Source organism: the organism of the source record quoted next, unplaced genomic scaffold (genome assembly GCF_019419815.1).
Source record: "Pyrus x bretschneideri cultivar Hongxiangsu unplaced genomic scaffold, Pyrus_bretschneideri_v1 Contig39, whole genome shotgun sequence".
NCBI lineage: Eukaryota > Viridiplantae > Streptophyta > Magnoliopsida > Rosales > Rosaceae > Pyrus > Pyrus x bretschneideri.
In genome coordinates, this window is record NW_025999712.1 from 2,203,095 (window position 1) to 2,230,474 (window position 27,380).

At 37.5% G+C, this 27,380-nt stretch overlaps 4 protein-coding genes across 6 annotated transcripts; all 4 read left to right on the forward strand.

Annotated features, from left to right (window-relative positions):
* Positions 1-226: 226 nt before the first annotated feature.
* On the forward strand, positions 227-2,633 carry LOC103929828 (tubulin beta chain). Its single transcript, XM_009339086.3, has 3 exons — positions 227-740; positions 943-1,212; positions 1,775-2,633. The coding sequence occupies exons 1-3, from the start codon at positions 347-349 to the stop codon at positions 2,449-2,451; spliced, it is 1,341 nt and encodes a 446-aa protein (XP_009337361.1). The 5' UTR covers positions 227-346; the 3' UTR covers positions 2,452-2,633.
* Positions 2,634-4,207: 1,574 nt separating this feature from the next.
* Positions 4,208-5,934, forward strand: LOC103929829. Its single transcript, XM_009339087.3, has 3 exons — positions 4,208-4,587; positions 4,827-4,869; positions 5,551-5,934. The coding sequence occupies exons 1-3, from the start codon at positions 4,312-4,314 to the stop codon at positions 5,694-5,696; spliced, it is 465 nt and encodes a 154-aa protein (XP_009337362.3). The 5' UTR covers positions 4,208-4,311; the 3' UTR covers positions 5,697-5,934.
* Positions 5,935-10,700: 4,766 nt separating this feature from the next.
* Positions 10,701-15,796, forward strand: LOC103929830. Of its 3 annotated transcripts, XM_048564560.1 has the most exons (4): positions 10,701-11,037; positions 12,460-14,822; positions 14,940-15,076; positions 15,167-15,796. In XM_048564560.1, the coding sequence occupies exons 2-4, from the start codon at positions 12,575-12,577 to the stop codon at positions 15,461-15,463; spliced, it is 2,682 nt and encodes an 893-aa protein (XP_048420517.1). In that variant the 5' UTR covers positions 10,701-11,037; positions 12,460-12,574; the 3' UTR covers positions 15,464-15,796. The 3 variants fall into 3 exon arrangements, with proteins under 3 accessions (XP_048420517.1, XP_009337363.2, XP_009337364.2); XM_009339088.3 differs by having other exon boundaries at positions 10,703-11,037; positions 12,460-15,076; XM_009339089.3 differs by lacking the exon at positions 10,701-11,037 and adding an exon at positions 11,572-11,903 and having other exon boundaries at positions 12,460-15,076.
* A 7,463-nt stretch (positions 15,797-23,259) lies between these two features.
* Positions 23,260-27,133, forward strand: LOC103929832 (serine/threonine-protein kinase BSK5). Its single transcript, XM_009339092.3, has 10 exons — positions 23,260-23,650; positions 23,761-23,981; positions 24,081-24,216; positions 24,411-24,544; positions 24,624-24,729; positions 25,430-25,515; positions 25,774-25,962; positions 26,083-26,244; positions 26,408-26,521; positions 26,732-27,133. The coding sequence occupies exons 1-10, from the start codon at positions 23,569-23,571 to the stop codon at positions 26,972-26,974; spliced, it is 1,473 nt and encodes a 490-aa protein (XP_009337367.2). The 5' UTR covers positions 23,260-23,568; the 3' UTR covers positions 26,975-27,133.
* The last annotated feature ends 247 nt before the right edge of the window (positions 27,134-27,380 follow it).

Consider the following 27,380-nt stretch of genomic DNA (forward strand, 5'->3'; position numbering starts at 1 on the left):
GTATCCGTAATTCTAAATTCAAAATCTTCGTTTTAGGCTCTAAAATTTAAACAGTTTTTACACCCATCAAATTACGCGGCGCCCATCCAGCCGTTGATTCTCCCGATCCCGGTTAATTTAAACGGCCAGTGAAAATCTCAAAAATATAAAATATAAAAAAAATTAGCAAAGAGCCGTTATAGCGTACACCTCACTCCCCTCTATATATCCTCCCTCTCAATCACTCGCTCCCTCATTCTCCGCCGCTGCGCCTTTCTCTCTATAAAACTTCCTCTCTCTCTCTGTCTCTCTCTTTGTCTCTCTCTAGATCTGCCGATCTGATCTGCCGTGAACCCTAGAACCGAAAATGCGTGAGATCCTTCACATCCAGGGAGGCCAATGCGGCAACCAGATCGGTGCTAAGTTCTGGGAGGTGGTGTGCGCGGAGCACGGCATCGACTCCACCGGCCGCTACCACGGCGACTCCGAGCTCCAGCTTGAGCGGGTTAATGTCTACTACAACGAGGCCAGCGGCGGCCGGTATGTTCCTCGCGCCGTGCTCATGGATCTGGAGCCTGGAACCATGGACAGCATCAGATCTGGGCCGTACGGCCAGATCTTCCGCCCTGACAACTTCGTTTTCGGTCAATCGGGTGCTGGGAACAACTGGGCCAAGGGTCATTACACCGAGGGCGCAGAGTTGATCGATTCTGTTCTCGATGTGGTTCGTAAGGAGGCGGAGAATTGCGACTGCTTGCAAGGTATGTGTAAACTCTGAAATGATTAAACCCTAACTGTAATTTGTGAGATTTAGAGATTGGGGGTTTCATTTCTGTGTTGGTTAAGCCCTAATTTACTGAATTGAAGAAAACCTAATTGTATTTTGTGAGAGTGAGATTGGGGGCTTTCATTTGTGGGTCGATGGTCGATTGAACCCTAATTTTGATTTTTCTGGTGTTGCAGGGTTTCAGGTGTGCCATTCGTTGGGTGGTGGTACTGGATCTGGGATGGGAACGCTTCTGATCTCGAAGATCAGGGAGGAGTACCCAGATCGGATGATGATGACTTTCTCTGTGTTCCCATCTCCCAAGGTCTCAGATACTGTCGTGGAGCCTTACAATGCTACTCTTTCGGTCCATCAGCTTGTGGAGAATGCTGATGAGTGCATGGTTCTTGACAATGAAGCCCTCTATGATATTTGCTTCCGCACACTTAAGCTCACCACACCCAGCTGTAAGTTGGCTCAGATCTATCTTCTTAGTTGTTTGGTTGAGAATCAATTTTCTGCAAGTGTTTGTATGCTTATGCATCTTGATTTGCTCTAGAAATTTGACTATGGTTATTGTTCTCTGTTGAATGATTGATTGTTGCGTGATTTGAATGTCTAATCGTGTTTTGCTTTTGAGTTTGTGCACTATGTGATATATTTGGTTTCATATTTATTGTTGAGTAATGCGTCCTCATCCATTTCTTAAGAAAAATGAGTTTTGGTGATGAACGAATCTGTCTAAATTTTGTGAAAGTAAAGTGAGGTGTGATTTGGTTTTGAAGTGAAAATGAGGTTTCATGCTTTCAAAGCTTGAATTTGATTTCAAGGGAAAATGCGATTTGGTGAGCACTATTGAATGTTCACTGCTTCTTTCATTGTTTATTGTTGGGTTCTGAAAGCATGATTTGTTGTTTATGTGCGAAGCATATAGTACTATATTTGAACTATTTACGCATTGATCATTGATGTGTGCTTCCTGAAAAGACTATGAAAGCTGATTTCTGTTTTCGTCTTTGATGTTTGCAGTTGGTGATTTGAATCATTTGATCTCTGCAACAATGTCTGGAGTTACCTGCTGCCTGAGGTTTCCTGGACAGCTCAACTCTGATCTGCGCAAGCTTGCTGTCAACCTGATCCCCTTCCCCCGTCTCCACTTTTTCATGGTGGGCTTTGCTCCTCTTACTTCACGTGGCTCTCAGCAGTACCGGGCCCTGACTGTTCCAGAGCTGACACAGCAAATGTGGGACTCCAAGAACATGATGTGTGCTGCTGATCCCCGACATGGACGTTACCTAACAGCATCAGCCATGTTCCGTGGTAAGATGAGCACCAAGGAAGTGGATGACCAGATGATGAATGTGCAGAACAAGAACTCTTCCTACTTTGTTGAGTGGATCCCCAACAATGTCAAGTCAACTGTCTGTGACATCCCACCAACCGGTCTTAAGATGGCATCGACCTTCATCGGGAACTCAACATCCATCCAGGAGATGTTCAGGAGAGTGAGCGAGCAGTTCACTGCCATGTTCAGGAGGAAGGCTTTCTTGCATTGGTACACTGGTGAAGGCATGGACGAGATGGAGTTCACTGAAGCTGAGAGCAACATGAATGATCTTGTGTCCGAGTACCAGCAGTACCAAGATGCAACAGCTGATGAGGAGGAATACGAGGATGAGCAGCAAGAGTACGAGGAGGAAATGTAATTTCTATCATCAAAGCTTAGTGCCGTTTGCAGTTTAGTGCGTTTGCATGTGAATGAATGAATTTCCGGTTGAGAGAGAGATTGATGGACGAGTTTTAATATCAACTTCCAGTTGCTGCTCTGTGCTGTAACTTTCTTATTTTCGACATTATGGATTTGCGGTAGTGATGATATATTTGCTTTTCTAGCATTTGTTAATTGCTTGTCGCACTCCTCTCTGCAGTAGTATTAGTAGTCTCATGGTTTTGGCATACCATCGACGATAAGCGGGGATATTTCCCTCTTTTTGACAATATGGAAACTACTTGTAGCATTCAGAAGCTTAATCTTTATGGGGCTATATCTCTCTCCGGAGCGCTCTTACGGATACATTACTTCCTTCTTTAATGAGGCGTTGCAACAACCTAATAAAAAAAAGGTGTTTTAAACATTTCTGGTACTGTTTATTTTTAACGAAAAATCATATTTATATCTTTTCTTGGTACTATTCATTATACAAAAAGAATTTTTCATTAAAAGGGAAGTTTTTTTAGATTTTTCGTTAATTTTCCTTAAAAAAAAAGAATTAAGGGCCTCGAACAACTTGATAAATTAAAAACAAAAATGTAGGGTACCCAAAGATTCATGGTAAACTTCGGTCGGAGTTTACCATGAATGTTGTTGGTAAGCTCGGATCCAGCTGCACGATGTTGGCAATGGTTCAAAATTCGAATTCACCCCGCCGTTGAAGATATCCAAGCGTTACCGAGCGCATATCTATGGCCTCTCTTTCTCGTTGTTTAATCAAATCTGTCATCTCTGCTTTCGGTTCGACTTCTTTCTCCCTTCTCAAAGTATCCCCTCATGTGGTAGTCACCATACCACTGTTCCTTTTGCAACAGTGTGTACACTCTTCATATCTCTCACATGCTAGTCACATGACTGCTTATGACAAGGAGAATTTTGTATACACTATACACTCATTAGTTTGTGCTTACACTCATCGCATGTAAGAAATAATAATTTTATTGCAATGTTAAATGGGGGTCTTACATTTAAATGGTTATTAGACCGTATCGAAAATTTTATAAATTCGATTGGGTACGTATTATCTTTGTTATCAATGAATATCGTACATTTTTCTCAAAAATCCCTAAATTTGAAGGGTTTGTTCAAGAGGAAAGTCAACAAATGTTTTTGGACCCCAATCCTAGTTTGAATTCCCAAGGATACATTATATAGGGTCACCAGCTCTGTTTTGGGACTATCATTTGACCTAGATGCCAAACGTATGTTGCCACCTTATGTGAACTTGAACTGCATGGGGAAAGGATTAAGGGTGGGGTGCTCTACTAAACTGAGTAGTATAGAATGTGCTTAATACAACTTCACACAACTCTGTGAACAGATTGCAACACCTTTACCACCCGTTTTAAGTTCCCTCAAGCGAATATCCGTTTTAATGCTCCACTCGTTTACAAGCTCACACTACTAAACTCAGCTGACAAAGAAATTAATCTGCCATTAATGTGGGATATCTCCTACAAAAATATTACTGTCTGATGATATTCCTCTTCACTTGGAAGTGAGAGGTCTTAGCTTCGAATCTCATGGATGGAGAATTCGATATCAAATTAGGCTATCCATTGTATGACTTAGGCCAACTCCTCCTCCTCTCAGTGTAAAAATATCAATGTGCTCAACCCAAAAAAAAAAAAAAAAACTCACCTAAGGAAATAGGGGTATTTTAACAATTCAAGAAAACTCGCGAGGTCATTCCGTAATAACCACAAGCCTCTCAAACGAGTTCCGCCTCCCCAGCAAAACACAACTTACCCAAAAGCAGCCGAGAACGGAGAGAGTGAGAAAGCCGAACCGGAAAATGGCGAGCGGTCTTGCAAACAGAGCATTAACGGATCGAACCGGAGGCCTGTGGAGGCTCACATCGAGCTTCCTCAGAAGCTTTAGCACTGCTTCCCAAAACCCAACTTCCGCCGCCGCTTCTCCTTCTTCGGCTTCAAAGAAACCCAAGCGGAAGAAGAAGAAGAACCTGTTCGAGGTGGCCCAGTTTCTTCCCAGCTGGGGATTGGGGTACCAAATGGCTAAGACCCACTGGGTCGGCGTCTCTTACCAGATTACCAAAATCAATCTTTACAAGGTATTGATTGCTATCAATTTTTTCCAGATTTTGTTGCGGTTTTTGCTCTGTTTGGTTACTGGGAAAATGTGGGAAATGATTACAAAGTTGGGATTTCTTTTACCCTAAACTTTTACATTTGATTTGATTGCTAATACAAAATGAGGGGATGTTAATTCATATTTCCTTTTTATTGTTTGTTGTTATCATTGTGTCAGGGGTTTAATGGTTTAGGGTTTATGAGGTTTTTAATTTTTCAGGATGGTAGACATGGCAAGGCATGGGGAATCGTTCATAAGGGAGGTCAGTGTTCAGCTTTACATTTCATGGAATTTGAACTTTTTCGTGTTCTCGGTTCAGTTGAGTTTCATTTGTACCTGGGTTTACTTAAATGGGTTTACTGATCTGATCGATATTGGTGTTCTGACAAGTTGTTGATATCGTTGTTATGTATCACGGTGATCCAAAACATGTAACCTTTTCTTCTGTTTACATGATTTTGGGTGCATTCTGAGAAGAATGATCGTCTTCATTCATTTGAAAATGGAACACCCTGAATGGTTGGTAGTTATTTGTGTTGTTTAGTTTGTATCCAGAACGCTTCCCTGGTCACAGTATTTTTCTTTGCGACTGAACATGCAGCCTAATTTGAGTTATAATTAATAAGTGAGAACTGTGTAAGGGATTCGGGATATTGACTCTCTTTACACCTCCACTATGCGCTTGCATATACAAACATAATGCATCTGTACAACCTGCGTATATGAATATGAGGTTCCTTTTTGTTACAGAGTCTCGATCCTCTATTTGTTTGTCATTTATGTATTTAGTACTAATTCTTTAGAGTTCTGTGTTAGACCTGTAGTTGTGAGTCTTGTGAGTCAGGACTACTAAGCTAATAATAGTTGATTATTTTATGGGTTAGTTTTGTAGATTTTATGTTACTCTTTTATATGAAAATTAATGTGGTAGAATTTGTTGCAGGCTTGCCAGCTGCAGATGCCCCCAAGAAAATAAGTGGAGTCCACAAGCGTGGTTGGAGATACATTCCCAACTCAAAGACTGAAATTGTTCCAAGCACGACTAAACCTACAGAAAGTGCTCCAGCAGCTGAAGTTCAAGCAGCTTGATACGTATTTCCTCTTTTTTTAGGGAATTTAGCCCAATCTGTTATACCTGGATGTGCTTTTTCAGTTAATCAGTTGTATCGTCCATTCGTACATTTTTTTTGTTAGATAAGGTAGTGTGTTTTTTCAAATCAGTTTACTATGATGATCAAATGTAGCATCTTCCCTTGTGCACTGAAACTAGAATAATGTTTCGGAAATGCAAATTTGGAAATGGCTTATCAAAGAGAAGGATTGAGCATGTTCGAGTTTGCTTCTTGTAATGTCTTCTCTTGTGTAGTTTGGTGCCTGGTATTGTTTCTTCTTATTGTATGAATGCAGTCAGGATGGTGTCCAATTTTCGTTTTAAAAATTTATGCTGCTTGAATTTATGCTTGACTTCATATAGAGCAAGATATGCATGACAGTATAAGAGTTTAATGTGTAGTGCTGTAGTGTCTCTTGTATTTGGTGTGAGCTTTTTCTACGTTTATGTTTTGTTACAATTTTTGCCAGTGTCCTAGCCGAGTTGGCATATAATACCGTGTATACAACGTCCCCTGCGATTGATTGTGCATTTTCAGCATTGAAAAGAGAAGCATCACTAGGCTCACATTTTCCAGGTCTATCTCTGTGAATCTTGTACTCAAGACTAGATTTCCAGCTAAATAGGTGTAAAAAATGGAAGGCTACCGTTCTTGCAACGAAAACTAGGAGAAGATGCATATATATTTTTGTTTGCATCAGATGAACCAGCAATGAACTTATGAAGAAGAATCATGTATGTTATTGCTTGATCTTCTGCGTAACGAACCAGGAAGAAACTACTTGTGGTTATAACTTACAGAGATACCTTAACGGTGAATGGTATGTTCGTATCAACTTTACATACAACTTTACATAGAAAGTAATAGCAATGGATTTCTAAAAGTTGACTCATTTCATGTTTGGTCATATTCGGTGAAGTTTCTGCACAAGGATCCCATTTTTTGTGCATGAATATAATGCTTTTATGGTAGTTTTGTTGTCATGCACCCTCTACTGCATGAGCATGACAAACCTTGTTCACGCCAATGGCCACGATGGGAGAATTGCAATCTTCCTTTACGTTTATGTTGGGCTTCGTTTTGCCCTTTTGTTCTTGCCCTTGCTGGGAGACGGGCCTGAGAATTTGGTTCGGTAGCTGGGTAGCTTTTTAGTGCTTCTCAGCCTCAACAAATATGTAAAGTGGTTGTTAGGTTTGATTACCGTAAATGATAAGTTCGAATCAAATAAATATGAATAGATCATTGTGTAATTTAGCCTTTCCACCGCTTAGTTTAATACTTCGTTGTATTAGAAAAAGCAGGTAAAGAAAAATATGATGCTAATATCAGTAAAACATTTATATAGTCATAGAAGTGTAGTTATAAAAAAAAAAAAATTTTGACTTAACCGATAATATTAGAGAAATTAGTTAAGGTGGTTTATACACTGTGAACCGAAGACCTACAAATGATTTAGTTAAAAGATGTGATTATGAGATAGAGACTCAAGGCAAAATGGGTAGAGGAAGACAAGGAAATAGGTTGTAAGAAAGACAAAGAGTACTTGGAACTAACAAAAGACTTTGTACAAAACTGAGTGCAGTGACGTTCTAGAATTCATACAACCGATCCCACCTAATAAGATAAAGCGTTGTTGTTGTATCCTTGATGAAAGTTATATGGGTACAAAGAACCACATAATTGTGACGCACAGATCATGAAGTTCCTACTTCAAGTTGCTTTGGATTCCAATAACAAAGTCAATATTGGGCAAAGGCACTCATGATGATCTCCAAGAAATTGTTGTGTACAACAATATCATTTTACAATCTGTTATCAACTAGCACTTTGAATTTTATTTTTTATTTTGAACAATCATATTTCAATAACGCTTAAATGGTAACAATCATCATAAAAGTTAAAATTTGTTGAATATTATTTGGTCCATTTGGCAATAATATTTAGCACATGGATGGATCTATATTTTGGAATGAATCATGTTACCTCGTATAGAGGGGTATCTTGTTAAATCAGTTTATATGCATTTTATAAGGTACAAGTCTTGCAATTTTTTATTTTTTATATAGAACAATTTGATCAAGATTTAACTTCAAAATAATATATTTGAACCCAATAAACATCTTCCACACATAATTTCAAATTTTATAATACAAACTTCCCATTTTGGCTGGTGATTCGACAGTGGTCAGCGAGGAGGGGGGTGGAGGTTACCGTCCGGTGAAAGTTTTCTCTTTTATGATTTTTTTATTTTTAATTTGATTCAAGGGTGCGTGAATGAGAATATGTGTGAGAGATTTAAATGGGTGCGTGAAAATCATCTTCTTGTTTCGTATGATCTAAACATATTGTTTTGAAGATATCATTGAAAGATGATCTTTACAAATTTTCACTCAAGTTGAAATGTATTTAGGCATCTAGTTGTGACCACATAAATATAAGCAGAACTTTTTCAATAAACAATGAAATGTCCACGATAGTTATCAATGACTAATAGGTTCATGTTTTGAGTGGACTTTGCAAGCACGATCTTTGATTGATGACTACAAAATAAACGATTTGGATGATTAGATTAATTCTGAAATGGACCTAACGAGTTGTTAGGTTATATATGGAGTTGTAGAGGATCCTTGCTCTAATTTTAGTTTTTTTTTTTTTTTTTTGGTACAACAATATATTTTTACATTATGGGGAGGTGGAGTCGGAGTTCGGCTAAGCCACACAATGGTCAACCTAATTTGGTATCAAAATCACTATCAATGAGATTCAAACCTAAGACTTCTTACTTATAAGTGAAGAGGAATACCATCAAACGGTATACTGAGTAACCACTCTAATTTCAGTTTGTTCAACAAAAATATATGTTAATTAATTGTTTGGACTCTTTTTTTTTTTTTTTTTTTTTATGGGAGGTTTATACCATAATACCATATTATACTTAATACTTTGTAACTGTACTTCAAATTATCTATATGGTTTGCCTTTTTTTTTTTTTCCTCTTCTTTAGATTCAGCAACACAACAAACTATCATCCATGACATTATAATTCAAGAGCTTCTTCAAAAAATAAAGATTGAAAGTCGCTAGACCGAATAGTCATTGTCAGTAACAACATGTAAGTGTAGAGCTCGATGTGAAAAGTAGAAATGATATCTTTAATGGTTGTACAATTTTTCCAAATCTACAAAAAAATGAAATGCTGTTACGAAGTCAGCAACTGATTCATTTTTAAAGAGAAGTGAAAACGTTCGTATAATTCTTATATTATAAACTCTTGTATGCATTCAATCATTTCAATATAGGATTGTGACAACCATGGATCTACATTGTAATATAATCATGCTCTTTTTATCTGAAATTCCCTTTTTATCTGAATATTCTTCTATTAATTTAAGAGGTCACTTCCTTTTGCATATCATCACATCCTCACCTTTTACTTTAATTATTTTTTCCACTGCTCCTCTCTTTGATCTCCTTTTTGGTTGAAAGTGGTCCCTTTGAACCCAGGCACTGGTTCAAAAGCATATCCTTTTTATATTTTGGTACATCTTTTTGGATTAAAAAAAGTGAATCCCTTTGAGGGTTTCTTCATTTCCTTTTAATTAGGAAGAATAAAAAAACAATTAGTAAGAAATAAAAAAGATAAATGTATGAAAAATGAATTTTCAAATTTTAAACATATTAAATTTTTAGGTTCAAGTGATGGTGGATGACGTATGTCATAGTGAACGAGAACTGCAAGTCGAAAAAGGTAGATGAAAAGAGGATGTATTTGTTCACCAACCTAAGTGATGATAATGTTCGCCATCACATTTATCACTGGTAAATGAGCTTAAATTTCAAGATTTGTATAGCGAATAGACACAAATCTCAAATTTTATTATCTTTCAATAAATAAGGTTGTGGGCAAAAATACACTCAGATAAAAAACGTAACTAGCATTCCTCTTCTTTGTAATTGTAACAATAATAAAAGTAATCATACTAAAACCAAGTTTGTGCATTTTCCTTTTCATAATTACTTAAATGATATTTATTTAGGTATAAATGACATTAATTACTAGTGCAAGGGAATAAGCCATATTTGTTGAGAGCAATCCCTACATATACCATGTTCATGAAGGGCTTTGTGTTAGAAAGTTAGAGAAAGATCACGTACATGTGAAAGAACTATTTTAATCAGATTATTTACAATAGTATAAGATTACTGAGTAGTTTCAAAAATTAAAAATTATCTTCATAAAATTGAATTGTAAACTAAAAAAACAAAAATCAAACAATAAAGATTATTTAAAAAGACGGCTACTTGGAATACTAGTAGACGACTAAAATCAAGCCAAAGTAAGTCACTTTGATAATTATGTAAAAACATTACAATTGTCAAATTTTAATCATAGAAAAAGCTAAAAGACAAAAGTTCACAAAGTTAGGCACTTTGATAATTGTGTAAAAATATTACAATTGTCAATTTTTAAAAGAATCATGGAAAATAACTAAAAGACAAAAGTTCACAAGAGAAAACGGAGAAATGAGAAAAACCTAAATTATTATATATTTTTATGAAAATTGAAACAGATATAGCCAATAAAAACAACAATCACCAGAGGGCCTATTCTTAACTTTTTTTTTATTTTTTTTAATTTATTTGATTATTCTCAATTTATTTGATTAAATAACTATAAATTAAAATAATAACTTAAGATTAAAAAAAAAATTGTAAATAACACTTTTCCCAGAAAATATAAATAAATAAAAACCTCTGCAACCAACTCAGTTGGGCCCGCGGTTTTTAATCACCCTTTATAATGAAAATCTTCATGATACGAAACGAGATCAACAGGTGGAAAAGTATTAGAAACAAATAAAATAATAACGCATTTCAGAGTGGGACCCAGCAATATACTGTCTCTCTCTCTTAGGAGGTAATCCGATGCGACCGCCCGATCACAGCGGGTCTTCCTCTCAGCCGTCCGATGAAAACGATTGCCCCCCTCTCTCTCTCCCCATGGATCTTCTCCGAAGCAAATTCTAGAAATCCTCCTGATCCAATAACACCACCACACACTCTCACTCTTAACTCCAGATTCTCTCTCTCTCTCCTCTGAGCTTCTGAGAGGCGTTGGAGTTTGGGGAAGAGAAAGACGCAAGCATTTCGGATTACGAGGCTGCTGACCTAATGATTCCTCTCCGCCTTTGATTTCTCTGCTTTTTTGTTACCTTTCTGCTCACACAGACCAATGATCCACCGACACTTACTGCTCCACGCTCGAGCCCGTCGCTGTTCCCGTTAACGGTGTTGCGTCGAACCAAAGATTCACTCCGGTGAGTACTACGCATACGATGCTACTCGTGTGAGTCAGAAATTACGGGACTTTTTTTTTTTCTTCCGTTTGTTTACCGAGAAAATGTATGTAAATTTTCTTGCTGTTTCCTTGTTTCAATGCCGGTTTGTTTTCAAGTTTCCGTTTTTCTTCCGCTTGGAAATTGTCGGTTAAAGGATATTCAATTTGCTATTTTGAGAGAAAAAGATTTCCTTTTTATTTATGCTGTGATTCCGTTTCAATTGCCAAATGGGGTTTAGATATTCACTGTTTGGCAGCTGAGAAAGTGAGAAAAATCTCACCTTTTCAGCATTGTGTCCTTCTTTTTCCCCTGTGATTTCCTTCTCATTGCCAAACGGGGCAGACGTGTGTAAAATATTTTGAAATTTGAGAGTGCTCCTTCTGATTGTGGCATAGCTGGCGAGCTTTGTCGTTTCCGCTAGTTCTAGCGGCGACAGTGACGCCAACAACAGGTCGTTTTTACCTTATCATGATTTTTGAGATTGGGGTTTCAAATTTCCATGGACCACCAAAGTTCTTGGTTTTGAATTTCCTTCTCTGCTTTCCCTGTTTGTCAATATGCATCTCCCGATTGTCTTGTTGCATTGAGACTTCAGTTTGTGCCATGAAAGTCTCTGTTTAATAATATGAATTTAATTGATACAATGTCGATTCGCCTTGTTCTTAACGCAATCGAGTTGTGTGGATGACAATTTTTCGGAATTTTATTTTTCGAAAAGTTACGATATAAAGGCATTATTATGTATATTGCTGATAGGAAAGTGAGATTTTTGAGTTGCCCAATTGTGGATAGCTTTTATTGAGCAGAGGGGACGAATGCATTGTGCCATTTTTGTCCTTGAGACTGTAAGATTTGAGAGCTTGTATTGTTTGACTGCTTGCATGATCTTTTAGCTACTTTGTCGGAATTAAAGTGTGGAATCAAGATTTAGATACCTGTTGTGTTGTGGGTTTTCTGTATTTTCGTTACAGAGTTTTCTGGAAAATAGGATCTCGTTTGTGATAGATTCCGGAGTTTTGATGTTGTTGTGGACTTGTAGTAAATACTGCAATTAGAGTGTTGTTTATCTCCAAATGACAGTAATGTAGACTAAAATGTCGAGGAAAAGTTACGGGGGAGAGCCTCCACCTTATTCAGGTGGCTTTACTAGGGAGACTTAAACTTAGTTTATTTCTTGTTTAAAAAAGCTGTGACTTTTTTGCTTTGCTTCTTGATTTGTGGAAAGGGTAAAGTTTCAGATGTCGATTAACGAATATAGTTAGTGAGCGGGAATGGCACTTAGCATGTCTATACATGTAGTATTCATGGTGTCATTACCTTCCCTTTAATTTGAATAACCTTGTTTTGGTGTTTAAATTTGAGGACTTCTGTATTCAACTTTCTCTTTGTTTTTACTCTCAGATTGGCCAGCATTCTTGTGAATCAGTGCAACTGTGCAGTTGAATAAGAAACATATGGAGCTTCCTTTTAGCAAGAGTATTCACGTACGATAAACCACGACATAGCAGATACTACCATGGATGGCTGCAGAGAATCCAGAAGGAATTCCAACGATCAACAATCTCTAGGAACGTCTGGAAGCATATCATGTCCGACAACTGCAACCATAAACCAAGAAGAGCAGTCCAAATCAAGAAAGGCTAGTTTGTCCTGTGCTGATCTCCATTATGAGATTACAAAAGATGTAAATGGTATCCCACCTAATTCTATTGGGAACCACCAAAAACAGCGGATTGATAGAAAGAAGAGTGAAGAAGATGAACTTGTTAAGTACATGTCCAAGTTGCCAAGTTACCTTGAGAGAGGTAAAAACCTTCAGGAGAAAGTTTTAAATGTAGGTGTCCTAGACTGGGGACGCCTAGAAAAATGGCAGCATAGACATAAACAGATGCCATACAGAAGTAGCAGGAATTCACCATCTAGTAGTAATACAACCTCATGTTTTTCGACGGATGAATCATCAACCCATTCTAGCCGAGGCCAGAGTTGTTCTCCTGCTCATCCGAGGGTGCATCGTCCTTCCCTGGAATCTCATTTCGTCAAATCTCCAACAGAAGGCCATTCTGAAGTTGTCAACTGTTTTAGAGAGAGGGTTGAAACGTTGAAAGATCTAAAAGCTGGTGGGAGTAGCACCTTGAATGGGCTGGAAAATTTCATTGGAGCAGATAAGTCTTTATGCAAAAACCGCCCAGACATCAGGGTGGAACAGTACATGAGAAAAGATTCGGACCCAAAGTGTGAGCCAAAAAAAGGAGTTTTGCGGAATGGCCCGCATGAAACTGCAGATCATGGTGAATTAATGAAGAAATCAGAGAACTTACATATATCTTATTCAGAAAGTTCTGAACGAGATATCCCTGAAGGATGCCAGAAAGTTGTTCTGCTTTTGCCAAGAGATTTTCCTGCAAACAAAGATTCTGGTGTTTCCAACCTATCTGATTCAATAAAACTGCTTCATCAAAGAGAAGCAAAAGCAACCCAAGGAAGATTTTCAGATAGACCTAAGGAGGCCTGTCATGCAGAGCTCAGAACTGTTTTGTCACACTCATGCCCTTTTTCTTCTGAAGATGAAGGTCAACACTCTTTGGTAAAACAGCTTGGCTCTACAGATGCTACGAGTATCAGATTGCAATCTAGTGTACCTAGCTCAGCAACACAATCATTTAAAACAGGAACAAGCTCATCGAGAGGCATAAAAGTAGAAGAGAAAAAAACAGCTGTAGCATCCACATCTTCAACTATAAGTGAGCCTTATAAAGGATTGGAACTGAAACCAAGCAAAGCAACTGCTGAAAAAGTAAGGAGCACTTCACCGTTTCGCCGGTTTAGCATTGGTGTGGGCAAGACGGGCAAGAGTTCCAGTTCCAAGGACTGTTCAGATGTACAGCAGCTGAGCTCAACATCTTTTTCGGCCAACCCTGGTTCCGAGAACACTGTGGCTTCCACTTTCACGGATGCTTCAGATGGTGATAAGTCCAATGCCACTGGCAGATCCAAGTCGAGCCCTCTGAGAAGGTTACTGGATCCACTGCTGAAGCCAAAGGTGGCTAATTGCCATCACGTAGTGGAGTCATCAGAGAAAGGTTCCATATCAAAAAATAAGGTGCGCAAATCATCTGAGGGGTGGGTGGATTCTTTGTCTGAGCAGCCAGGGAAGGTAAAACTAGGTATGACTGGTTGTAGGACAATTAATGTCAATGAGTCAGCTATGGTCAAGAAGAGTGGATCCGCAGCAGTTCAAGCTCTTCTACGAGTTGCAGTTAAGAATGGCCAGCCCCTGTTCACATTTGCGGTTGAGAATGACATTGACATACTTGCAGCCACAACGAAGAAGTTAAATACCTCCAAAAATGATGACTGCAGCTGCATCTACACATTCTTCAGCATCCGGAACGTCAAGAAAAAGATAGGAATTTGGATGCATCAAGGCAGCAAAAGCAAGAGTCATGACTATGTCCGTAATGTTGTTGCTCAAATGAAGGTTGCTGATTCTCAGTTTCCCAATTTGGTCAGATTGGATGGCTTTAGCGTAAGAGAGTTTGTTTTATTCTCTGTAAACCTGCGACAGGCAGATTGTCAAACCTCAGAATTCCAGCCAAATGATGAGCTTGCTGCTGCTGTTGTAAAAATCCCGAAAAAGATCAATCAGCAGTCTACCGCAGTTTGGCGTGACAGGGATAACTGCAGTATATTTCCTGCGGTTGGTTCAGATGAGTGTTTGTCAAGGGTAAGACGGCATTCTTATTCAGGGGAAGCTGTAGACGGTAAGCCTTTTGTTGGTACTCAAGGCCTTATTAGCACAACAGTGATACTTCCTAGTGGTACCCATAGTCTACCAAGCAACGGAGGACCATCATCACTGATTGAACGTTGGATTTCAGGGGGATCATGTGACTGTGGAGGTTGGGATTTGGGTTGCAAACTCAGGATATTTGACAATCAGAATCAAGTCAGCGAGAAAAAATTGACTTCACGTAAAGTTCGCCACATCCCAGATCGGTTTGAGCTTTTTTCTGAGGTATGGTGTTTTCCATTAACCATAGTGACGATCTTTTTTCCTCTATAAACTCCAGCTAATTGTGCCCTTTGCTTTATTTCATATCCACAGGGAGGAATCCAAGAAAACCAGCCTGCTTTTAGTTTGGCCCCATTCAAAGATGGGATCTATTCAGTTGAGTTCAATCCTTCACTCTCAGTCTTGCAAGCATTCTCTTTTTGTATAGCAGTATTAGATAGTCGGAATCTATGTGAGTTCTCCGGGTCAAGGAACTCGGTACAAGAGAAACCTTTTGAGGAAACGATGTTAATGCAAAATGATGGATTAAGTGCTCCAAATCAAATGGAAGGGGAAGTTCCTGCAAGATATGCCTCATATCCCCCGCTGTCTCCAGTCGGGAGGGTCTAGTTTTACAGTGATTGCCTCTTGACGTTACGGTATATCTTCATTTGCCCGGGTTAACATTGTACAAAATCTGCAGTTGGCGCCTTAACCTGTATTGGTTTTTGATTCATGATCCCCGGGAAGATAACAGGAGTCAGTTTCGCAGATCAGTAAATGTCAGAAGCAAAATATGAAGCAATACATATGTATTGTGAGTGAAAAGTGTTTAATCTATGTACATGTGCATATAGTGAGTGAATGGTATGTTGCTTTTCACTTGAATTTCAATAAACACAGGTTTTTCCAGTATGGGGTGCAGCCCCTCTTTGAAATGGAAATATGAGGCCAAATATTACTATTTTCCTTCTCGTTTACTCATTTGGTGCTCTCTCTCTCTCTCTCTCTCATGCGTGAGCCCCCGTGGGTTCACAGAACATCGCACACGTGGTTGCACACTCACAAGAGACGCCTGGACGGACACACTTTAATCTAGGGGGGCCCGCATGAATCTTGGGTGTGAAGCAACAACACAAGCATGACATACATTGCTGAATTTAATGATTAAGTATCTGTTCGATGGATTAAGGCAACTTAACAGGTGAATGTACATTGTTTTACAGTAAAACGACTCGTGAAGTAGGCAATAGTGATGGAAGTCGGAATAGAATGTACAAAAGGCTGAAATAGTGAGTGTGCTAGCTTTTGTTAGGAGTGCCCGCATGGGGCCGGGTGTATTGGAATGGTTGGGGTGCGTTTGAGAAATTGTATGAAACTGGCTTTTCTTTGCAGCACCGGTAAGGAAAACTGGTTTACTTCTTTTTAAAAGCAGTACAAACTTAGGAAGAAGGCCAGAAGCGAAAGTGAAGGAATTGAACTTAAAACCTCGAGTTCAGTTAACCAATTGAAATGCAAACTCTTTTCTTAGCTCTTTTATGAATAGAAGCTTAAAATAAACGGAATTTCTTTGATGTCTGCCACATTGCCAAAATGACACGGTACTCTCACAAACATTACACTGCGGATGTTGTTGTTGCCTGGTAAGACGGGTTCTTTGACCCAACTACTAATCACTAGGCCCCCGCAGGACCCCACAACATTTAGGGAGTGAGAAACTCTAGCATTTTGCTAGGTGGGTACTGCGAGAGACAGTCGAACCCCAGACCACTTGGAAACAAACCAAGGACTTGAACACTAGACGAACAACTCTTAGGTCAAATTTTGTTCTCGATTCCATTTTTCAGTTATATCATTATGGTGTCTCGATTTCATTTTTAAGTTGTTCATATCTTTGGTATACTTAGAACAAAGCAGAATTTTCAGTAAACAGTAATTGTTAAATCTTTTAGAATACCCAAAGCTTGTTGGTAGTCCCACATTGGTGGGGGAAGTCAACATTTGGGGAGCGAAAAACTCTAGCATTTAGCTAGGTGGTGATAACTCATATATTTAATACATTTATACCATCCATTCCTAGTCCCTTTGTGATATTTTTGACTTAAACTAGTTGCATTTTACCCTCTTTTGTGTTAGTGTGCAGTTAATCGTATTTTGGAGCTCAGTTGAGGACAAATAAGGCAAAATTATGCTAAAAGTGGAGAATTGAATAAGGATGTTGATGTAGACAAAGAATTAAAAGTGAAAACTGAATATGGTGATGAATATGGCTCTTTATAAGACCAATAACATCAAAAAACGTGGGAATTAAATGCCCAATTACTGGGATGTATTGGCAATCTGTAACAGCTTCTTTAACCTTATAAAACTGAGAATTCCAGCCACTATTATAGAAGCTTGCCCTTGGGGACGCCCATAGTTCTCTCTCTTCTCTTTTTTTGGCCTTTCTTCCAGAACCAAAACCCTATTTCCCTTCACCATCCGCTACCACCGAAGAAACCACGCAGCTGCGCTGTTCTTGGAGAAGTTCAACATCAGAATTACTTCAAGGGGGTTTCTTCTATGAACTTAATTTCACTCATGTTTTTCTTGATATTAATGTATTTTGTAATCATGCTGTGTAATTAAGTTCATAGATGGAGATTTCGATGTAGCCTTGCAAACCTATTCTATATTATTAAGTTAAAGTATTCAAATTACCAATCTGTATTCTTGTTTCATTCGCTGATTTTATAGTATAATTTGTTTGTTAATCTTAATGTTTGATCACCATTAGGGCTGCTTACAGATTATTTGATCAAGGTTATAGTACACATCATGCTTAATCTTGGTAGACACGTGAATGAATGAAGAAACTGCTATGCATACATCCTGCCATGTGATTTCTTTGGTTCTTTGAAGTTTTCTTGTTCTTAATGGATTTTTAATTGGTAATCTAAGTTGAACATCACAACTAGGTTACAAATTAGGAGTACTTGATCACAACCACGCATCAAATGGATGATCATAAATAAGTAAAACGAACCCTAGTTGAAGATTGGAGAGTTGAATGCGTTTTGACTTAAATTTCATGGAATTGGCTTGTAATGGTGAAATAGGTATCCCTAGTTCCGTTCCCATCGTTTATGAATTAATCTATCATTTATCTTTATCTTATCTTGCATTTTCATTGTTAGTGAGGGTTCACATAAAGCTAGTAATTTGTAGAGTTCTAATCAGTCTATGTGGTTCGACACTCTTACTTGTGCCATTATATTATCCTTATATTTGCACTTGAAAGGAACACAACAAGTGGGTACCACGTGGGCGAGTTGAACCCCAGATCACTTGGGAACAAACCAAGGACCCGACCACTAGACGAACAACTCTTAGGTCAAATTTTGTTCTCGGTTCCATTTTTTAGTTGTATCATTATGATGTCTCAATTCCATTTTTAAGTTATTCGTATCCTTGGTATAATTAGAACAAAGCAGAATTTTCAGTAAGCAGTAATTGTAAAATTTTTAAGAATACCCAAAGCTGTGTGTCTGCTAACTCAATTCTTATCCTCCGCAGAATTGCCTGATCGATATACATCTCAACCACTACTACCAATGAGCACCAGAGAGAAAGATAGCAAGAACAGAGAAGAGCTCGACAAATTCCTTAAGGGAAATTCTGCCAACATTACCACTTGAGTCCGGAAAATGAGTAAATATTTATTATTGCCCCGTTCTGTTTGACCTTTCCTTGTGGATTGAAACATAGGAAAGACGGATCGAAAAGTTTCGAGATAGCAACATAGTTAGCTTAGCAGTATATGGTACATGGATGAGCAGCATAAGCTGAAGATGGCTTTGCTGCTGTTAAGAATTCTAAGTTGTTTCAACAGATGCATTCTCCGTTGTTTAGCGAGGCGGATAAACCTGATCCGTATTATTTCTGGAAATGAAAGTGGATTTGGAAGCTAGAGCCTTGTTGCCTAGGAGTCGCCTTTTATTGTTCTCATCATCTTCATCATAGATATGGATTGTAGAATCGAGTAAAGCGGTGACGGATTATGGATGATATCCAAGTCATTGTGTTGGAGCACCAGGTTGTCATGTTTAAAGATTGCTTGAAATTTGGTCCACAAAACACTGAAACAGGCTGTGTGGGTGAAGAATGGGAGGGACGAGAGAGACCATTGCACCTAGGACAACATGGCTTAGTGTTATCTAAGGTCAAATTAACTAGATGAGGAGGGGACATACTAAAATCTCCTTGGGAAGTTAGGGCTGGCATGACCCAATTATGCAATTTAATAATGTTTCTTGTCTGATGCCCATTCAGGAACACCACCCCTTTACTTCCTTTTAAAGTGCTTTCATTTTGTTAAGGACAAATCGTGATTTTACTCGTTTTAGTTTAGGTCCGGTTTCTATGTTATGTAGCACTCAGTGTTATATTTGTTTTAGTCGTGAAATTTGATTTTACTAACTATTAGTTTATTTATTTATTTTCAATCTCATTCATCCGTTTTTGTTTCACTTAGTACTAGTTTCGTTGAAAAGTGTTGAAATGATCACTTGGATTGTTAAGAGTCTCACCTCTACCACTTTCTCTATGCGTGCACAAACCCAATGTAAGAGTCTCACTCCTCTTTCCGCGATCAGAAAGTTCACCTGATCCGACCATAAAAGATAAAAATTTCTTCCAATTTTTGAACAAAATTTGGAAATAAACAATATAAAAAAAAATTAAAATTCATAAAAATTCAAACTTCTTTATTTTGGTGTGGAGATTGATTTATTTTTCACAACTCAAAATTTCCAAAATTGTGAGTGTCCCATATAATATAAGTCCAACCACCTGTTTTTCTGTAAGTGGATTCTCATATCATCTTGTGTTCATGATGTCTATGAACATCTTTATATATTTGGACAAAAGATCCAAGAAAAAGGACCAATCATTTATGCTGGTGTACATGGGTGATGTGGAGAAACTTTTACATGGTTCCGGCACAGCTCCAGAAGAATTTCGCTACGAGGTAGCTAGCATAGGTCTAGTGTATTTTTATTAGAATCCGATATGGTGCGAAGAATAATGCAAAATAAACAAGAGTGACGTTGATGCCGGATTTTATAACCAAAATTGATTGTTTGTCATTGAAATTGAGCTTTGTAAGTCGCTAAACTTGTTTTTCCATTCAGATTCCTCGATAATCAACAAATAACAAAAAACGATGATTAAGTTGAGAGTTGTTATTGACATTTTAAAAATGTCATTTCTATACTTAGTTGTGGTTCACTCAGTCATTGAATTGTTAGAAAAGAAATGGATGATAACTATCACGGGGTGGTCTAGTGGTTGAGACGAATTTCAGGCTCGTATTTCACAAAAAACATCGCAAATTTGATTTCTAACGCTAATGAATCAACCGATGGTGGTCAGGAAAATGCTGAAATGCCTTTGTAAATCTTTCTGGCATCTGAAAAAGTGAGCTGTCCTAACTTATCCACCAACTAATCATCTTTTAAAAAAAAGAAATAAAAAGGAAAGAAATAGACGATGACTTTTCAGAAGTGTGAATAACAACTCACTTAGTTTCTTGCTTTGAATTAAACATTCTTAATGTGTTGAGATTGAGTTTTTTAGGTACATAAATAATCCTTAGGATCTTATCTTAGTTGAGGATTATATGATTGACCTCACGAACCAAATTAGAAAAAAGATATAAATAGTGAAGTAGATGAGTGAATTGGTATGGTCCTTGGTCAGGACAGCTTTTGTAGAATATGTTATTGTGTGGTCCATAAGCTAACATGGTCTTGCATTCCCTCAGTCCTTGCATCCCGATGTAGAATTTAATATAATTAAGTACATTTCTTAAGGCGATAAAAGAGCTTACATTTCTCCTCATGCTTCCCAAATATTGAGCTCATTTGAGAAATTTTATAGCATGTTAATTATATCGTCACGTATCATTGCTAGTTTACTTGTTATGATAATAATTGTTGATGATATAATTGATATTTTATAACTTAAGTCATAGTATGTAGGTTCAATTCTCAATAAATGCGAGTTCGAACCACATTATTGCTAACTCATTGTGAGACTAATCTCATCCTTTTCTTCTTAGTGTAGATACTATCGTTTGTTCAAAAATAAAAAAAAGTCATAGTATGTAACTACGAATAAACAAATGTACATATACAAACTCAACATCAATGAAATGGTATATTGTAAATCATCAAGGGATGACTCAGTAGTTGAGGATGAATTCTAGGTTCGTATTCCATGCGACACGATCTATGTTCGATTCCTAGTGCTGAGGAATCACACAGTATCCAATGAGAGGCCAAATGCATCTGTAAAGCCTCCAGAAGTATGAACTGCTGTGATTCTTTTTTTTTTAATTTATTATTATTATTATTTTTTTTTAAATGGTACATTATATGATGGTGTTGCAGATACAGTATCTATGCATTTGTGCTTAATTTTGGAGCATAACAATTATATTGTTGTGTGATATTACTAATTCAAATATTATAAAATATTTCATAATTAAAGCATAATACTAAAAAGTCAAAATATCATCCAATATGTACTCAAATTACTACCACTTAACGGTGCGATCCCCACACCGAAATCTTTAGCGTATTGATAGTACTTTAAGGCTGCAAAAATCTATTTTATATAATAATAACATCAATTATACAACCTTTATTTGTGCACTAGAGGAGCTGGAAAAGTTGGTCAAGAGGATCCTGAAATCAAGTTGAGTGGTTTCTTCATCATTTGAGGCATGTCTGGCTATCATACTGCATTATGCTTTTAGTTTCATAATTTATGAGCACCAAATTATGGCTAATTGTGCTGTTTATTTGCATTGCTGAACTGTCCAATTTCATTTCTTTGATTATCCTTGGGAAAGCAATGTGAAATTTTATAAGTAATGGAAATACAATTACGTGATGTTACCAGTTCATATGTTGTAATATAGATGAACGATATGACTGCTGTATCACAAATCTAAAAGAGCAGATTCCTTGATAAAATTCTCTTAATAACTACTTAAATTGTAGACCCGCAAACGTCCATTCACGCTACACATTTATTTTGGTTTACAATTCCACCAATGTCATTTATCATTTGTTGAATCTTTGACCCCATTTCAACTTATTTCCAACAAGAGATACTTGGATTTCACATATGAATTATAGATAAAAGCGAGAACTAAATCAAAACCAAACATAGCAAAAATAGTTCGACTTACCCTTTTTTAACTAAAACGATCATCGAGATTGTCACAACTCCTTATTTGGTCCAAATTAGAAAATGATGCCAATCTCATATATCACTTTGGATAAAAAGCCGATACTTACTACTCAGTTTAATTGTTTTAAAGATTTAGATCCCTCAGTTGTACATATTATGAAAAAAAACATTATGATAAAAAATGCAGATCTATATATAAAGCCAGCAGGGTTTTTGAACAGTGAGTTTTTGGGTCACAGGCTTCGCTAAAAAAATTGAACAGAAATGCTCCTCAAACAAAAAACTTCAAAAGCAGCTCAAAATAGTGCATCAAATGTAGCAGAGGTATTTTCATCATATAAACAATGATAAACAATGCTTTTAATATTTGACTTTTTCCTGTACAGTGTTTTTTATTTTTATTTTTATAATTAGTACCTTATAATGGGCTAGCTAGCAATAATATGATTCAATAATTTGTTTATTAAATATTATTTTCTCTAATAGTAATGTAAATTCAATAGAATGTATATCGAAATTGAAAGACCGATTTTATTATGTTGATTCAACTTCTTTAATTAGTTTATAAACGGTTTCTTCTATCATGATCTAATATTATTCATTTAAAATGTGTAAATCGCGCATAGCACGCCCGTACATGCATAAAGCTAGTATAAATTAAGTCGGTTGATGCCTTTGCACTAAATTAGAATTCCAGTTTTGTTCTTTTGTTTATTAGACCAATCTAGAATATAATTTTATTGAAACAAAAAGCAAAAGGAAAAAAAAAATCAAAGCAAAAGAGGAAAAAAAGTAACGAAAACAATGATTAAACAGATAAAAGGCAAAAGGACAAAAGGGCAAAAGAATAAAAACGAAAAGAAAAAACGATGAGCCAGAAAAGAGATGCAGAAAACGAGGGAAAGCAAGGCGGAGTGGTGAGAGAAAGAAACACAGAAAAACGAAGAAAACATTGGATCCAAAAAGTTACTTTTGGGTTTAAATAATTTTCAGAGGCAGATTGTTTGCTGTCTTTTTCATTTTATTTTTATTTTGTGCGATTATGGTAAATCATATTAATATTTTATATTAATTTTTTATTTTTGTAAAAGTAATGAAACAAAAAATAATAAGAATATAAAATATTAACGTGATCACATAAATTGAAGTGAATGAAAAGAGCATCCAAATAGAATGACAAACAATCTGCCTCCATAATTTTCTCACTTTCTCTCCTTCCAAACACCCCAAAAATTAAAAATAAAAGGATAGAAAAATGAAAAATGCAGCCTCACTTGAATGCATCTTTCTTCTTCTCCATTCTCCCACCATCCTTACCCTATCCATCATTCATTCCATCTCTCTCTCTCTCTCTCTCCACAAAACCCTTCTCAAACCCTCTCTCTAGAGTCCCCAGGAAAGCGATAGAGAGAGAAGTCTAACTTTCTAGAGAGAGAAGCTCACACACAGAGGCATTTCCAGCTGTTTTCTCTCTCTAGGATTGGATTCATCAGCCAATGGGGGCTCGTTGCTCCAAGTTTTCCCTCTGTTTCTGGCCGTCCAATATCAAATCCAATCTCGACGACCCTTCAGAACCAGGTGAGCTTTTCTTGTTTTCACTCTTCATGTTTTCAAGTTTTCAACTTTTTTTATTTTCCGTCACTTTGCCGAGAAAATTTCATATTTTTCATCTTTTCGGTAAGCTGCAGAGAATGGGAACAAAAATGAGAAGGACATGCTGCTCGTGTTCAGCGAGTTCAGCCTGGAGCAACTGAAAGCTGCCACGTCGGGATTCTCGTCGGAGAACGTCGTCTCCGAGCACGGGGAGAAGGCTCCCAATGTGGTATACAAAGGGAAGCTCGAAGACGGCCGGTGGATCGCCGTTAAGCGCTTCAACCGATCAGCTTGGCCTGATTCGCGCCAATTTCTGGTAATTTTGCAGGTTGACTAAATTTTTCATTTTTCTTTTTTGGTTTCTGCTGTTGGGATTCTGTTTGTGAAAATATGTAGTGGGTTTTGTTGGTTGCAGGAGGAAGCTAGAGCTGTGGGGCAGCTGAGGAACGAGCGGTTGGCGAATTTGTTCGGGTGTTGCTGTGAGGGCGATGAGAGATTGCTTGTGGCTGAGTTTATGCCTAATGAAACTCTCTCTAAGCATCTCTTTCATTGTAAATTACCCTCTAATTTAAAACTCCTTTTCGGTTTTAATCTTGATTTCGTTTTGCTAAATTTGGATTGTTTTCGAGATTTTGTCAACTTTTAGTGCATTTGTTGAAGTAGTCAAATTCAACCATGGCTTACTTGAGCTGAAATAAAGAAGAGTTCAGAAATTGATTAGATTGGTTGAATTAAAATGTTGTAGGGGAGGCTCAGCCGATGAAATGGGCAATGAGGTTGCGAGTGGCTTTGTATCTTGCGCAAGCTTTAGAGTATTGCAGCAGTAAAGGGCAGGCATTGTACCATGATCTGAATGCTTATAGAGTCCTCTTTGATCAGGTAGCAGCTTTTGATCCTTTTGAAATTCTTGTAATCTTTTGTTGGTACTTCGTTACATTGGTGAGTACTTGACGTGCAGGATGCGAATCCTAGACTCTCCTGCTTTGGCCTGATGAAGAATAGCAAAGACGGCAAGAGCTACAGTACAAACCTGGCTTTCACCCCTCCAGAGTACTTGAGGACAGGTAATTAATACGTTCATTTCTTCGGCCGATGGGATACAATATTTATCAGACTTACACTACGTTTAATAGGAGGAAGATGATGAGGGTAAAGTGAGAGGAAAAAATGACCTTTATCTTCCCATGTGATTTACCCCATGGTCCCCATTTATCTTCCTGTTTTTGCCTCCTCTCCACGAACATAGTTTTGTCGCGTCTTCCAATGTAAATTACGAAGGCCATATTTTTTCCTAGAGTGAAACTTTGTGTCTTTCTCTTCAAAGATTCTCCTTTATGCAAAACAACTGGAGGGGAAAAACAAGTGAGGATGCTATACAAACCTCAACTAATGAGTTACTGGAATTCCTTTTAATGCATTTTATCTTAGTGACTTAAAAAGTCGCCACCAATACTGATTATTCAACTAGGGCTGCCGGAGTAGTGGCCTTTGGGGCTGGATATGTGTATCTGTTATTCATGATCTCTTTTGCATATTTCTTTATCCCCTCAAAGAAATAAGTTTTGAACACATCAAGTCTTTAGTTGTGCTATTGTATTGATTGCTAATTTTCAACTTACTATATAAATACATTAAGAGGGATCTGGTATCATTTGCACGAGCAGAAAGGGCTTAATGCTTCTACATTTTTAAGTGTGAGTTTGAACACATTTATTGAGGCGATAAACGTCTTTAGTGAAGCTAATTCTTATCTCTGTTTGGCAGGAAGAGTGATACCAGAAAGTTTAGTTTACAGCTTTGGGACCTTATTGCTTGATCTGCTCAGTGGAAAACATATCCCCCCTAGCCATGTAACTTTTCTTTTCTTTTCTTTGATATAATTCTGGTGGATGGTTGCTCATTTTTCTCGACATCCTGTGGAAAGGCCTACAAAAGTAACTTGTTTAAAATTTCTCTAAGTTAAATCTATCTGGTGGTGTTGCAGAATTTCCTGATTATATAATTGGCGTATAATTTTTTTGAAATAGATGGTAATTATAATTCCATTGAAACAAGATTGTCATATTAAGAAGCTTCTGGCTAATAATCACCGATTTTCTTTCTGGAAGGCACTTGACCTGATACGGGGCAAAAACTTTTTGATGCTGATGGACTCATGCTTGGAAGGTCATTTCTCAAATGATGATGGAACTGAGCTAGTGAGGTTAGCTTCACGGTGCTTGCAGTATGAACCTCGTGAGAGGCCAAATGCCAAGTCTCTTGTGACTGCTCTCATTCCTCTTCAAAAAGAAACTGAGGTGCGCTGATGCAAAAATGATTTGATTTCTTCTCTCTGTTTTGCAAACCTATTTTGCAGTAACCCTGCAAATAGAATACCATGACGGTATTATGTAATCTCATGTAGTGGTTTGTAGCAGGTTCCATCATATGTTTTGATGGGTATTCCACAAGGAAATGCGCTTCTAAATCAGACATCGTTGTCACCTCTAGGTGAAGCTTGCTCGAGACTGGATCTTACTGCAATACATGAAATATTGGAGAAGCTTGGATACAAGGATGATGAGGGGGTTGCAAATGAAGTCAGTGATCCTTAATTCTATCTTTTATGTGTTCTCTATTCTGATATCTACCAGCCATTATTATTTTCTTTTTGGTCAATTTATGCCTCAGTTATGTGTATGAGCTACTTTTTATGTTGGTTTTTGTGTAATGCACCGCGCTTAGTTTGAAGTTACCATGCAGCTTTCTTTCCAAATGTGGACAAATCAAATACAAGAAACGTTGAATTCTAAGAAGCGTGCAGATGCTGCATTTCGAGCCAAAAATTTTGCTACTGCCATAGATTCTTACACAGAAGTAAGGCACAAAATTAAGATTACAAAATCTGCTGGTCTTAACTTCTGTCATGAGAATCCATATACATATTGATCAATACTTGTGATATTGGAAACACGTTCATTTAGTTGAAAGCTTTAGCGATATATGATTTCCGTGAACTTTCATGATTACAAAGATTGGATGTGCTTCTCATCTTACTCCCAAGTGGATCTTTGTTACTTATTGCAGTTCATTGATGGTGGCACAATGATATCCCCAACTGTGTTTGCTCGACGTTGCTTATGTTACTTGATGAATGACATGGCACAAGAAGCTCTTGGAGATGCAATGCAGGCCCTAGTAATAAACCCCGAATGGCCAATGGCCTTCTATCTTCAAGCGGCTGCACTAAAGAGCCTAGGGATGGACAATGATGCGCAGGAAACGCTACAAGACGGATCATCCTTGGAAGCCAAAAGAAACAAAAACTGAAACTGTATAGGTGTTTTCTCCCTCTTCTTTCATTTAAATTTGTATCTAGTTTTCTTTCCCACTTTGGCATTTGGTCTTGGTGTTTCTTTTTCTTGTATTTTGATACATAGGAATCAAGTTTCTTGTTTGTTTCCTTATGTAAGATGTCTTTTGGATCAATATGTTTACCTCTTTAATGATCCGAGAAAAATTCATTTTTTCGACAAAACAAAAAACGAAATAGTTATCGTTTCACGCCCTTGGGTACGTGGCTCGAAGGCTTGGAACAAGCTTGCTTGGCCCAACATGCTAAACCCTATTTTACTTAACACACATCCCATACCTGTAGTTACAGTGTACAAATAATTGATCTTGATCCCCCATCTTTCTGAAAGAGTACCTATCATACAGCCATCTCAGATGACAA

Excerpts from the sequence above, each read along its gene's own strand:
- LOC103929828 (XM_009339086.3), top strand. The coding sequence starts at position 347 with ATGCGTGAGATCCTTCACATCCAGGGAGGCCAATGCGGCAACCAGATC. Across the intron at positions 741-942 it reads GAATTGCGACTGCTTGCAAG|GGTTTCAGGTGTGCCATTCG; the intron begins GTATGTGTAAAC and ends CTGGTGTTGCAG. Across the intron at positions 1,213-1,774 it reads TAAGCTCACCACACCCAGCT|TTGGTGATTTGAATCATTTG; the intron begins GTAAGTTGGCTC and ends TGATGTTTGCAG.
- LOC103929829 (XM_009339087.3), top strand. The coding sequence starts at position 4,312 with ATGGCGAGCGGTCTTGCAAACAGAGCATTAACGGATCGAACCGGAGGC. Across the intron at positions 4,588-4,826 it reads CCAAAATCAATCTTTACAAG|GATGGTAGACATGGCAAGGC; the intron begins GTATTGATTGCT and ends TTAATTTTTCAG. Across the intron at positions 4,870-5,550 it reads GGGAATCGTTCATAAGGGAG|GCTTGCCAGCTGCAGATGCC; the intron begins GTCAGTGTTCAG and ends AATTTGTTGCAG.
- LOC103929830 (XM_009339088.3), top strand. The coding sequence starts at position 12,575 with ATGGATGGCTGCAGAGAATCCAGAAGGAATTCCAACGATCAACAATCT. Across the intron at positions 15,077-15,166 it reads GGTTTGAGCTTTTTTCTGAG|GGAGGAATCCAAGAAAACCA; the intron begins GTATGGTGTTTT and ends TCATATCCACAG.
- LOC103929832 (XM_009339092.3), top strand. The coding sequence starts at position 23,569 with ATGGGGGCTCGTTGCTCCAAGTTTTCCCTCTGTTTCTGGCCGTCCAAT. Across the intron at positions 23,982-24,080 it reads CTGATTCGCGCCAATTTCTG|GAGGAAGCTAGAGCTGTGGG; the intron begins GTAATTTTGCAG and ends TGTTGGTTGCAG. Across the intron at positions 26,245-26,407 it reads ATGAGGGGGTTGCAAATGAA|CTTTCTTTCCAAATGTGGAC; the intron begins GTCAGTGATCCT and ends GTTACCATGCAG.